This window comes from Podarcis filfolensis (genome assembly GCF_964270895.1).
Source record: "Podarcis filfolensis genome assembly, chromosome: 17".
Classification (NCBI taxonomy): Eukaryota; Metazoa; Chordata; class Lepidosauria; order Squamata; family Lacertidae; genus Podarcis; species Podarcis filfolensis.
This window is the reverse complement of record NC_139621.1, coordinates 35,487,476-35,500,906: the sequence shown is the minus strand read 5'-3', so window position 1 is coordinate 35,500,906 and position 13,431 is coordinate 35,487,476. Positions and strand designations below refer to the sequence as shown.

General features: G+C 41.3%; 1 protein-coding gene across 4 annotated transcripts in view; it reads right to left on the bottom strand.

The window, feature by feature from the left end:
• Nucleotides 1-13,431, bottom strand: part of PAX5 (paired box 5) — a 265,758-nt gene that overhangs the window by 110,359 nt on the left and 141,968 nt on the right. For 2 of the 4 annotated variants that reach the window (XM_083593703.1, XM_083593704.1), the window contains exon 7: nt 3,919-3,975. The exons of the other annotated variants lie outside the window; for them this stretch is intronic. In XM_083593703.1, coding sequence (XP_083449829.1) covers nt 3,919-3,975 — 57 coding nt within the window. The remainder of the gene's footprint in view (nt 1-3,918; nt 3,976-13,431) is intronic. 4 annotated transcript variants of the gene reach the window in all.

The following is a 13,431-nucleotide window of genomic DNA, read 5'->3' as shown; positions in this document are numbered from 1 at the left end:
CCAAAGATTTATTTTTCCCCTTGGGCTTTACTCGCTTGCTTTCTCCTCCAGTCAGTTAGTGTAAACTTCTATTCAGAATGACTTTGTTTGCCAGGAGTAATAAGCCTTAAGTTTCTTTATTATTTCAACTAGCAGTCTTAACAGACTATTTATTTTTGCACTCCACTGCAATATATATACCAATCTCCAATGTGTTCCATTACTGGCTGTAGTCAAACAGGTTTTGTGATGTTTTTATAGAATTTCAAAAACCTACAAAACTTGTTTGGCCAGTGATGACAATGGGACAAAAGCAATGTATGCATTCCTCCCCATTGAGGAAACCACCTCTCCTCGTTTTCCAGGGGAGAAGGGGTGTGGCAAATACACACACAGACACACACATGTAAAAGGGGAACAGTACTATTTTTGTACAACTTTTACTTTCAGTTGCTCCTCTTTTAAGCCCTGGCTGATTATTTTGGTATTTTACTCATGAATTCACCACAAAACTGCTGACATGCATACACAATGAATTTTTAAAGTAAGTTGTGGCCTTAGTAAAGCTAATGCATGAAATATAGTGTGGTTTTATGTGCATTCTTGTTGCTTTATTCTATATTGGCTGTTTTAATGAATTATTGTTACATGCCCTGACTTCCTGATGTGATTGTGTGAATAGAACCTTCCTTTGACCAATATCCCACATCTTACCACAAAAGGCAAATAAATGTTCCAAAGGTAATACAAGTTACTTTTGGAACTTATGCAGGCTATAAGCTTTAAGAAAGGGATGCAAAACTAACTAGAGTCAAACTGATCCCATGCCAGGAGCCTGTGGCTATACAGAGATCCAGTTTAGCAACTGTGTTTATCACTTTTGCGGCTGATGTCTTGATTTCCAAAAGCTCTTTTTGTCCCAGCTAAACATGAAGTGACATTTCATATAGCCCTAAGCTCTTGTTCTTGCTCCATATTTGTCTAGTCACTTGCTTTATGTAGCTGCTCAGTGTTTATCAAGGAACATGCACTTTCAGCTGTCATCAAACTGGTTCTGTGCAGTTTAATAAGACTGCACAGAGAGGGACTAAATCATGAATCATAAGAACTGCTGTGCTGGATCAGATCAAAGCCCATCTAGTCCAACATACTGTTTTCAACAGAATCTGGCCTGCCAGATACACTGGGGAGCTCACAATTCAGCGTGGAAGTGGTTGTCATTCCCTTGTTTTACCATAGAGTATACTGCTTCTGTATGTGGAAGCTATGATAGCTAAAGCTAACCTATCCTAACCTATGCTAACCAATGCTAACCTAAGCTAACCTATGATAGCTATTCGCTAACCTATCCTTCATGACAAAATAAAAAAATTCCTTCCGGCAGCAACTTAGAGACTAACTTAGTTGGTCTCTAAGGTGCTACTGGAAGGAATTTTTATTTTATTTTGTTTTGACTACGGCAGACCAACACGGCTACCTACCTGTAACTAGAACTATCCTCCATGAATGCGTCCAATTCCCTTTCTTAAATACACCTAGGGGAACCTTCACATTCATAGGTGCCAACTCTTAGGGGCTAAGGTCCCATTGCCCCCCCAATAAATATCTGAGAGGGCTGGGGAGCCCAAAGTTGATGGACATTGCCATTCAAATGGTATGTGTGCAACGCGTATTGTGATTGATTATGGGGCTTACCTGCCCCCTCAATATTTTATTTAAGTTGGCACCCCTGTTCACATTTATACCAAGCCATTTGGCAGCCGCTTCTCTAATACGATATCCCATACAGCTGCAGCCACATAAGTGGGACCATTTGATGGGACTTACTCCCAAGTATGCATAGGATTTCAGCCTTTTCTTAGTAATTATGAATGTGCTCAACATAATACACAGCCCAGTTGTATTTGACTCACCATTCCTTCCATTTCATATCTATTTCTTGCTTCATCCATATCTCTCTCCACTTTCTCAATTGTACTATCACTCTAGGCCACTGCCTCCTTCCTTCCTATACCTTGTGCTTGAAGAAATCCACACAGAGTTGTAGTACTTGCAACTGTTTGCTGGCCTGCCAGCAACCAGGATGCTGGGATCAGACCATGAGGGTTGCATGTCAACCCTCCCAGCACAGATGTACCCAACCATGGTAGCTTTTGTGTTTTTTCTTACACGTGTTGGTTGCCAGGTAAGCAAATAGTAGGGCTTTTGTGACATCAGCAGTCATTGCCCCATTGCTGTTCTTACCTCTCTCAGACATATTTACCCTTTCCTAAGTGTGTTGGTTATGATGCACACAAATAAGTCTGTGTTAAGGATAAGTATATTTGTAACAGCTCCCAATGTCACAAAGGCAAGGGGAGCCAGTGTCATTCCCCTATACAGTTTCTGGGAAAGGAATACCTTGGGGAGGCTCTCTCCCAAGTGTCACAAACATAATTATATTCCCCTCCCCTTCAAATTTTTAGACAAAATATTTCTGTGGGAATCAAAAATATATATCTACCCTACTAGACAATACTCCTTTCCCCATGCCATAGTTCTAATTATGGACCTTAATCAAATGCAAATCGAAAGCTCTGCTGGTCAATCCAAATATCCTGTTATTGGCCTGTATTTCAAAATGAGTTGAAACAAACCCAAACCATTTGTCTGTCACAATTTAAGCAGAAGAACCATGCACATAACTGGATGTTTTGCTGAAGTTCATCTGCATGAACTGCTGAAGAGACAAGCCATATCTCCAGTTGAAAGGTGACTGGCCTCTTCAACAATCTGAAATGTTGCCATAGGGTTTTTTTGTTTTAAAAAATCCACCCCTCCTGCACTCACATATAGCTTTGTAGATATATGAGTAGCCACTGTGTCCTCCTAATGTTGAAAGATCTTTTATTTTAATATCCTGAGTTATCTCATCATTGAACATTCAGAATTGGGGCATTTCTGTACAATAAGCCAAATTATTCCTACTTCTTTTTAGCTTTATGGACAATATTCCTGCAAATCCTTTCCAAGATAAATAGCACAATATCATGTATAAAATAAATGGGGGGTAGTTTTATTCCAAGGGACAGAAGCTTGCTTGCAGATTGGCGGGGCAGTACTTCCACTGTTTGCTCTTTTCAAACAAATTTACTATGCAGTGCAATCCAGTGCAAGAAAAGGAAAATGAATAGGTTCCAAATAAATAACTAAATAACTAACGCATTGGAGCACTGTTATATATAGAGATGAGGAAACAGAGAAGCTATGCTTGCTGGTATTCACCACCATAAAAAGTAACTCAGCTAGGAAATCAATTCTGTGTCCGTGCAACTCTAAGGGCTGTACTATTCATTGCCATTGACATCACCTCTCTGGGGTACGAGAACCACATTTTACCAAATGCAAACTATACCTGGAGAGCTGGGAAAATGCAATGTTTTTCTGCAACAGGTGAATAACCTTACGTTAAACCATGTGGCCTTTGTGTTAAATATTACCAACAACAACAACAACAAAAACAACCCACCCTGCATTCATTACATTAAAAACTGCGCAGAAAGACCATTGGTTAACTAAGGGAGACCAAGCTAAATGCAAACTACCAGTCCACTATTGGCTCAATAAGCCTCCTGTTTTTTATACCTGCCTGGAAGTAAAAAACAAACAAACAAGGAAGTTGTTACATAGCTTGCAAGCCTGCATGCAATTCAGTGGGTCAAAAAGTTGGGCAAGTCTCACCTAGGGCCTTATTCGTGCTAATATCCTAATTGCCTAAGATTTTAAAAAGTATATGTTACCTTTTCCACCTGCATGGGCTTTGGTGTGGGCGTGAGCAGAATTAGACTGATTCCCAGTCTATCTGGGTACAGCCAGGGTACTCCCGCCATAATTGGGGAATCTGACCTGCTTCATACATGAAAAAGTATGAGACAGGAGTTTGGTATCCTAAGAAATTACCTGAAAAATGACTGCCTGGGGTTGCACCAAGTATTGTCTCATCAGCATGGAGCACCACTGCCATAGCATGAAGGAGAAAAAAAACAGAAATGTAAGGAGAATATATATTTTTTTAAAAAATGAGTGCAGTGAGAACTTAATAAATATATAAATATTAAATATTGTATTATGAAAGCACTCTCTTGTTCCATAATTCCTGTGCCCCAATCTACTTAACAAGAAACTGACATATAGTTAAGCATTGCATGGCGACCTGAAGCAGGAACTGCAGCTATGGTGTACAGGCCTAGCTATCTCAAACTGCCCAAGCTTGTGACAGGAATATCATTCAAAGGATGGTAAGCCTGCAAAAACTGTGACCCATAAAACTGAACACAGTCCATTAGCTATGCATTGTGGTTTGCCATTGTGCTTGATAACCCCAGTAGGCAGCAAAAGTAAGAGGTTTATCAAATCCCTGATGGGCCACCATACTTGGCTGATGGGCTCTGTTAAGCTTAGTGGGTCACAATTTGCACCAGCCTAAGGTACACGTTTCACAGCAAAAAGCTGAATGCTCCAAAAACACATACAGGAGGTAGCAATATATGAAGAAATCTGTGATACTCTTAGGGATAAGCTATAGCTCATTCAGACATCCTTTGCTTGCAAGAGGACCCAAATCTGACCTCTATCTCTGGACAAAAGGATTCAGGGAACAGGCAGAGCTTCAGTAGCTACTGCAAAATTCACAGACAGTACTCCAAATGTACTAGCAGACCATGGCCTGACTATGGGTTAAATCTCCTGCATCTACTCATAAGAATTTGCCCTGGGATGGCAGCGTATACATCAAGCCAACACAACATGTTAGCTACAAGGCTAGACTCAGTCCTCTAGTTATGCCTTGTGGTCTGCAAGGCACTTGCCAGTTGCTGTATTTTCACAGCCCTGAGCAGGCAGAAAAGAAACAGGAGGGGCATCTTGCAGGGACATCAGACCTTGCTGGTGGGCTGCATTTGACCTGGGCAGGAGGATCACTATATATGCAAAACTATTTAAATTCACGATGGCTTTCCTCCCACTACTCTCCCCACCCACCTCCACCACCCACCCTGAAACTGGCTTTGGGAAGTAAGAGAACCTGCTGAATGGCACACAGGGGAGAAGCACTATCGTAGCTAGGAGGCAGGAAGTGGACCACCCTGGGCTGTACTTGGGGGGGGGGCAGAGAGAGAAGAGTTTGCGGCAAATTTACCACCCCTCTCCTCCCTTGTGGGGGGGGCACCCTGCACACACACCCCAGGCAGTGATAACATACGCTCTGCCACTGGGGAGCATCCAGGAAGCTAAAAAACTAGTGCTGACAGAATGATTGCCATAGTTCTACCCTGAATTCATCCCTATGACTTAGTAAACTACAGTCTCCTCTTGAATGTGTATGTTAGTTTCTCCTCCACCCTGCCAGACTCAATTGAATAAACGTGTATATGTGCCATATAGAGGTATTTGAAAACTGGGGAAATCTCCCCTCTTTCCTTCTTTCTAAAATGAAGCTTCGTAATTCCCTCTGAAACAGGAGTGATAAGATCTCAGGTTTTTAACCCAGAAAATGTCATTTGCAGGCTGTTATGCCTGACAACTTTGAAATTAAACGTTTGAATTAACTGTCAGAAATGTCTAAATAAAAAGCCATCATTTTGATTTTTGAACAATTAGAGAAACTTTTTACTGAAATTATTCTTCAAATGGAATATTCAGTGTGAATGGAACATTCAGTTGATTGACCAGCACTTAATTTTAACAGAGAAGAAAGAGGACATCTAAAACAGCTTTGCTTCCAGCAGCCCTTTGGGGTACCTTTATCCTCATGATATCCTTCAAATAAAAATAAAAAGAAATGTGTTGCAATCCAGCTTGGTCGGGGGGTAGGGGGTATAAACAGGAGTAAGCTGTGATCACATATCACTATCTGGATGAGCCCCCAGGGCTGTGTGTGTAGTTTTCTCCAAATTATCACAGCACCAATCAGCTGTTGAAGAGGATGAAGTAGGCACCCCTTGACAAACTGTGAACATTTTCTGACAGGGTTAGGTACAATTAGCCCTGGTTGTTCCAGGGGGTGGGGGTGGGGTTTATGTAGATAGAAGATAGATAGATAGATAGATAGATAGATAGATAGATAGATAGATTAGATAGATACCGGTAGGTAGATAGATAGAGATAGATAATCTGTAAAATCATGCATACTTCCCAAAAAATAAGGGGACAGTCTACAGTTGTTTTAAAGATGTTTAAGGTGTATGTGTGTTTTTAAAAAATATTTTTAATTTGTTTTATCACGTGTTGCTTGCTGCCATGGGTTACTTTGGCAGGAAGGGCAGGTAATGTAATGTAATGTAGTAATATAATATAAATCAAAGTGTTCTGGTATATTCTCCTGCACAAGCCCTATTGAGATGAATGAGGAATGTGCAGGTGCAGCTCCTGGGAGATTATGCTCCTAAGTGCTTAGCACAAAACCTTTTCCTCAAGTATGGTACAAAACTTGCATTAGATGTAGAACAGAACATAAAAAGATCTAGAAGGAAAATGGCATCTTTACTGTTTATTAGATCACTTTTTCCAGTAACATGTCTACACAAAAGATATGTTGATTTTGGCCTTGGAGACATGGGTCAAATAATATTGTCAACAACATACAATATAAGCTTTCATTTAAAACACTCTTCTGACCCTGGAGGCCGAGGAGAGTTAAGAGGTTAGATCCCCGACCAATGCATTCTCCATGGCTTATAAATTCACTCCCCTCATCTCCAGCAAGTGAAAATAGATGCTAGATTAGGGGCACTTCACCATTACTGTAGACTTCCAACAGTGAGTGACCTGTTCAAACAGACCGAATATTAAGTAGGCTACCTGCCGTGTAAAACTGGTTGCCCATCTGACCTTGTGACATCACAGTAGAGGTAAATACTGTAAATTGTAAGTTTTTCCCCCCTTTTTCCTCACATAGATTTTAACACTTTTCTATCCAGATCATTCATGAAATCCCTGGATTATACCCACAAAGAATTTATTGTTCTTATTTCAACAGCCAATGTATCTGTATCCTCGATTCCAAATCCCCATTTAAATATAGGCAAAATAATTTGTTTATACAAATTCATCATCAGGTAATTATTGCCTACAATAATTTGGAGGCTTGTTGGAAAGGCACATAAAAACATACATGCAATTTGTGATGCACTACTTATATGGAGAAGCAGTATTTACAGGTTGCAAATGTAGTTGTTTGTTGAGTCATTTGAATGGTTCCCCATTCTCTTTGCCTACTGAAGTTATTCTTTTTAACGTTGTAGCAAGAAGGAAAACAGCATTCCAATTGAAACTATCACTATAAAAATAATAGTTTTTATTTTCTCTTGTTTGGCTTATATATAATACGGTTGGTCTTCATTCCCAAATGTGTATCTCTTTGGAAATTTGAGGCCAAGTGCTCTCTGTTAGGCATGTTTGATATCTTTCATCAATATATAAGTCATACTTTGGAACCACAAAATTGGACATAGTACTATTTTTACTGTATTTTTGAGATATGTAACTCATTCTGTTTCTGGTCCATGTCACTTTCACACGTGTTCACCCATAACTGTCATCTGCAGCAGCCATTCCATCTGGTTATAAGAGAGTGAGATAGATGGGGCTTCAGGGCCTCTCCACCTGCTCTGCAAAAGTTCAGCTCCAACAGGTTCCTCCCTCAACTGTTATCAGAGGTGGTATAATCAGTTCTATTGTTTATAGAAAAAGAGGTGCCAGGACTCACCATAAATGCCTCCCTCATTCTCTGATAACGACAGTGGCACCAACCTCAGTTCCGGCAACTTCCAACTGAAAAGAAAGCCCTGGGTAGAATCCTCTGAATCACAGTTGCTGGGTAGAATCCTCTGAATGTCAGTGGGGAGAGTGCAATTGCTTGTGCTCTTTCTATAGGCATCTTTAAATGGGATCCTCCCATTAGAGGGTCCTGGTTGCGCGTGGGCTCCTGGGATTCCCCCCCCTCCATAGGAGTCATTGGTGGGGGGAATAGCAAAAGCCCTGGCCACAGCCCCTGGATCACGCCAGGCTGTTTTAGCCAATCCCCAGAGGGTGGCGTGATCTCAGCCTCCCTCCCTAGAATTAGGTATTCTCGCCTGGCCTTGCTTTGGTTTGGGTGGCCTGTTTTGGAACAGGGGCTGGGTAGGAATTTTTTCCAAGTGGCAAATTGGCTCTAGTCACTTGGTTTTTGCCTACCCCTTAGCAAATCGTCACAACTTGTAAATTGGCGGTTAGGTATTGGCTCAGTTGGATTGAGGGGAGGGGAGGTGTGGCCATCACCTGCCCCTCCAGGAACTGGGTATTCCATTAAAGGAATCTGGGGGTCCTGGATCTCATCCAAAGCCCACTTGAGGGTCTAGGGCAATGCCAGGACCACAGGAACCCCGGGCTGAGCTTCGGTTGGTCCACATCGACGTTGCTCCCTCGTTTGGTTTACCCCATTAGACTATCACCCAGAGAGGTGGAGTCAGTTATAGTCGGGAGTCAATGCCTAAGCCAATACCACTCATGTGATTGTAATTTCAATAAAGTTGAGGCCAAAATTTGACCCAAAACTTAAAACTAAAATATGTATCTGAATGAAGTTATTTTTGGGGATGGGTCCTGGGAGCCTCGAGGCGCAACCATTTGCCTCTCATTCCCGATAGGGAAATCCACTATTCAAGCTCCAGGACTGGAATACTTTCCTCTCTAGTTTGAAGGCAGGTTGGAGGATTACAGCCTTCAGATAGATAGCCTTCCCCTAATCTGCTGCTGGCACACCCCATCTTCAGCCCTATTGGTGGCAGAGCTCCAACGCTGGTAAAGACGGTAGCGATTTCCATGGTAGCATGGAGGAGGCATTCAACACTGGATTTCTCTCTCCAAAGTAAGAACTCTCTCCACACTTGGAGAGGAACAGGGAGGCCTGTCCCATTTCACCACCCGAAATGGGAATGTAACCGCCCAGCAGGAGCACTGCACACACCAGCCCCACCCCTTGCCACCCCACTGAAGCCTTGCTTACCAGGGTTATGTGGCTGCGGCTTCTAGGTTCAAGATCTTGCAAGAGCCTCTCAAGATCTCTCTGAAACCCAGAAGATGCCGCAGCCACTTCTCCAGCGGAGATGACCCTTAGATTCCGCCACCTGAGGTGGCTGCCTTAGCCTGCCTTATGGATGGACCGGCCCTGGAGAGGGGCACTTTCCAAGGGACCCTAGGATTGCAGGGTTAAATAATTTCTTAAACATATTTCCCCTCAAATGTACTTCCCCCTCAAAATGTGCATATTGTCTGCCACCTGGATGTCTTGCAGATATGATCACAGAGACACAGGACACAGAGGTGAGCAGGTCTACTGGTACCTTTTTGAGCCAATAACTACATTGGATCACTTGGGGAGTGCCAGTGAAGAAAGAAGTTTCTATCTGCATATAGAACTGATATCAGAATTCATAAAGATCAATTTCTTCACACTTCCCTACCAAATATGACTGGATCCAAAATAACACAAAAATGGTTCTGTTGAAAGAATCTCCCTTTTTGCTGTATAAAAATTTTGGTAAATATATTTATTATGATGTCTTTGTACTTCTTGATACACACATATAGTGAAAGTATTTTAAACCCAAGAAATTAACATATTTAGAAATTATCTGTAGGTTGCACTGGAACTGTCAACATTTTCATTGCGTCAACAACCATGAGCAATGTTGTGTTGCCCAAACTGAGGGGGGAAAATATAAGGATTATATTAGCAATCAGGTTTTCTACAAAAGCTCTGCTGTCAGGCCATAAAGCGGGGGGGGGGGGCGGTTGTAACATTTGACATGGTTCACAGATTTTAATCCAAGGCAACTCTAATTAATCTCCCCAGTTTTGCAGAAACCCTGTGCCATGTACAGCTGTATGGGCATTGGTGCTCTTCTGTCTTAAATTTTATAGGAATTGAAATTTGATTACCAAAGCCTCCTCCTTGACTCCCCCAGATCTGAACTGGCAAGGATCTGATGGACCATTTATCAAAAATGAGTCCTCCCCTCACCCCTGTCCTCATCTATCTATCATTTACATCACATTTTCAATTCCACCTTGCACTATCAATGACACTAATTTTTCTTTGGGGTAAATCCTATTTACACAGCCAATTATGGCAGTATTCCAAATCCCCTTTGTTTTACATAACATTTGTCAATTGACTTTTTTAAAAAACGCAGGAGTTCCATATAACACTTGAAATAATATCCTGTTATTATTGTGTTCTGTCACTCAAAACATTTCTAAATCTCCCCTTTGCAGAAGATTTTTGGAGGAAAAAATTAGCAGCTGTATTTCATTTTCACCCAAATCCAATTAGAATCACGACACTCCCTGGAGATCTTTTTTAAAAGAGTGGGAATTATTTAGTGCACCCTGCCATGAACACATTTACTCCGATACTTCAGAATAACTGACCTGTTTTTGACCTAAACCTTATTATTTGCATGCTGAAGCTATATATGCTGCATTTCCTACCAAAATCTGCAAATATATTACAGTCACTAAGAGCCTTTTGTAAAGGGACCCCCAAATCCAATCTAAATGCCTAGAATTTACCTGTTGTTTTTCTTTTATACATATAAATAGCTGCATTTCCATTCTCTCTTTGTTTCTCATTTTCATTTTCTCCTAATATCTGCATGTAAATGTCTGAAAATAGCATCTGTAATTGAGGATTATGAAGTATAGCCAGCTCCTGACAGGCTGCTAAGGAAGATGGATTATCCTCATTTTTCTGTAAATTTTGTCAATTTTGGAATTCATAAGCTATCAACACTGATCAAAATGTGACCGCACAGCTGTGTCAAAAAAGAAAGGAGCAATGACGACGTAGCTCCCTTGTTCACTAAGAAGATTGGTTCTCTAGTCCATCCCCCAGTTCCCCCCCCCCTCATCCCCCAAGCCCACTCCTCCAGAGCAGGGGGAGAGAGAGGGAGAGAGAGAGAGAGAGAGAACACACACAATAACACTGTATGCAGGCCATCACTGGCAGTTTCAAACACAGCCCCCTCCCACCAACAACCCCCCCAAATATTTAGATAAACAAATTGAACGTACACAAATTCTCTAGTGCACTGATTCAAATCACAAAGTATAATTTATTGCGTGTTCTCCCTTCTTTATTTATCCCTAAGTAGTGAACACGATTTCCATTCAGGAGGTTTGTTATGTTCCACTCCTACCAGACAATCACAGCACACTTGAGGCAATTGTTTAGCCTCTTCCTCTCAATTTTCCCATTACTGGGAGTAAGTACTGTTGGGACTCTTTAATAGCCTGACTGCAGCCCATATCAATAACAGATGAGGTTTAATCGTCCAACACAAAAATTATTTAGGCTCGGTAAGGACATTCAATGTCATTTGCATAATGGCATTTCTATCCTGCGCACCTAACCCATCGTGCATAAACAAGGCCCTGGGACCATAAATAATAATAAATCATGACGTCCACGCTCCTCTTGCTGTAATAGGAGCCACTCTTTGTAGAAATTATTTCGGCGGAAAATGGGCACTGTAATTTTAAAGACATGTGACAGGCCACAGATCCGTAAATCACACGCACACTCTCACTCACTCTCTCATACAAAAACCAAAGATTTCCAAAATGAACACTGGAATACATGAAATAGCAGAAAAAATATTGGCACTTGTGGAGGCAGTGTTTGCTGTTGACATTTGTTTACTTTTTGAATAAGAGACCAGAGAATTCATCTCAAACTCAGCTATTTCACACAGTAAGACAAACTGCAATATCAAGCATTTATCGCTTTGCTAGGGCTGTGGCCCATTTAAAAGTACTTGGGTGCAAAAACAGGTAGAAGGAGACAGCAGGAATAGGTCTCTGGAGTCATCAAGAGTGGTGAGTCTCCATGGGCACATAAAAGAAGCAATGGCAGGCAATTGAGGGTAGGGTGCATGCAGAAGACTGAGCACTGGGGAAATGGCTCAGTCAGAAAACACATGTAAGAACGAGGGAAAGGGTCAAGCCAATGCAGAGCTTATCTGAGGCTCAGGGTGGGAGCTTTGTTAGAATAAAGTTATAAACTTGAACAAAAAAGCAGCTAATTCCAGGCCAGGCCACTGAGACCAAGGGCAAGTGGGGCCAGCTGCCTGCCCCCTCTGCACAGGCCTGGAAAGGGTCATTTGAGTAACAACACAACATAGTGGGGGAATTAGGAAGAGTAGGCAGAAAATGAGTTAAGCAAGCTTTCTGCTCAAAAAGGCTATTAATAAATAAAGTGGTGATTTTTTTTGAGGGGGAAACAGCAAACAGGCAACGAGTGCACATGCCCACATTTCTGAGCATGTACAGAGAGGTAAATGAACCTGACAATACCGAATACATTTTGAACATGTGCAGAACACATTTTGAATTGGATTCCAAAAAAGCATGAGCAGAAGAGCACTAGTGCCTTCTAGTGCTGTTCTACAAATATTTAAACAAGAGTTCACGCAGTGTTGTAGCAGGTAGGTTCTATAGCAGTTCTCATGCATCCATATTTCTGGGAGAGATTGCACAAAGCTCTTGCATAAGTAGAACATCTCTGGTTATACGTTCGCTCTTTTCATGCAACATAATGCACCAAAGTGTGTAAATCAGCCCTTTTATAACAGAAGACACTTTCAGCATGCAGAAGAATGGCAACAGCAGGGAAGTTTGAGCAAAGTTTTGGACAAACATTAGAATTTTGAGATAGTGATAGCAGATTTGAAATGTACACACATTTGAAAAACTGTAGCTAGCTGTTCACCATTGTTGTGGCCTTCATGGTAGAAAACAGGTGGAGGCAACAATTTCTGAGCCTAAGTGGGGAATGAATATATAGTGCAGTGATGTTAGATAGAAAAAGTTTATAAGGAAGAGAGATAATATCATGCTGAGAGAGGGGGGGTAAAGATAAAAGGAATGTTGATGGGAAAATATCAAGATGCAGATATAACTACACATATGAGAGAAAGAGAGAAAAGGAAAAGAAAGAGGAGCAAAATAGACACAACAGTGGGCTTTGTTTTATTTTCTACAAATCTCCACTTGTTTCTAAGTAACATGAAATACTATGTGTCTTTATGCAATACTATGTGTCTTTATGCAATTAAACTACAGTACTATGCAGTAATAAGCATATGGATGCAAAGGCCAAGAAAGATGCATCTACTAGAAGAGTATGGTGGAAGACGTAAGCAAGTAGCAAATGACAATGACAGGCTTTCTCTACTGCATCTAGCAAAAAAGTTCAGTTAGGACGATTTGGGGCACCTTATGGTAAAGCCTAGTTGCCTTAGAGCAGGACTAAAAGTAGAATTAGATTCATGTTTGTCCTTTTATATCTCAAGTGGAACCTGCCTGGATTTGAAAGAGTTAAAAAAAACTTTCTGAGTGCAAGGGATGCTGGGGTTTCTCCTGACAATGAACAGA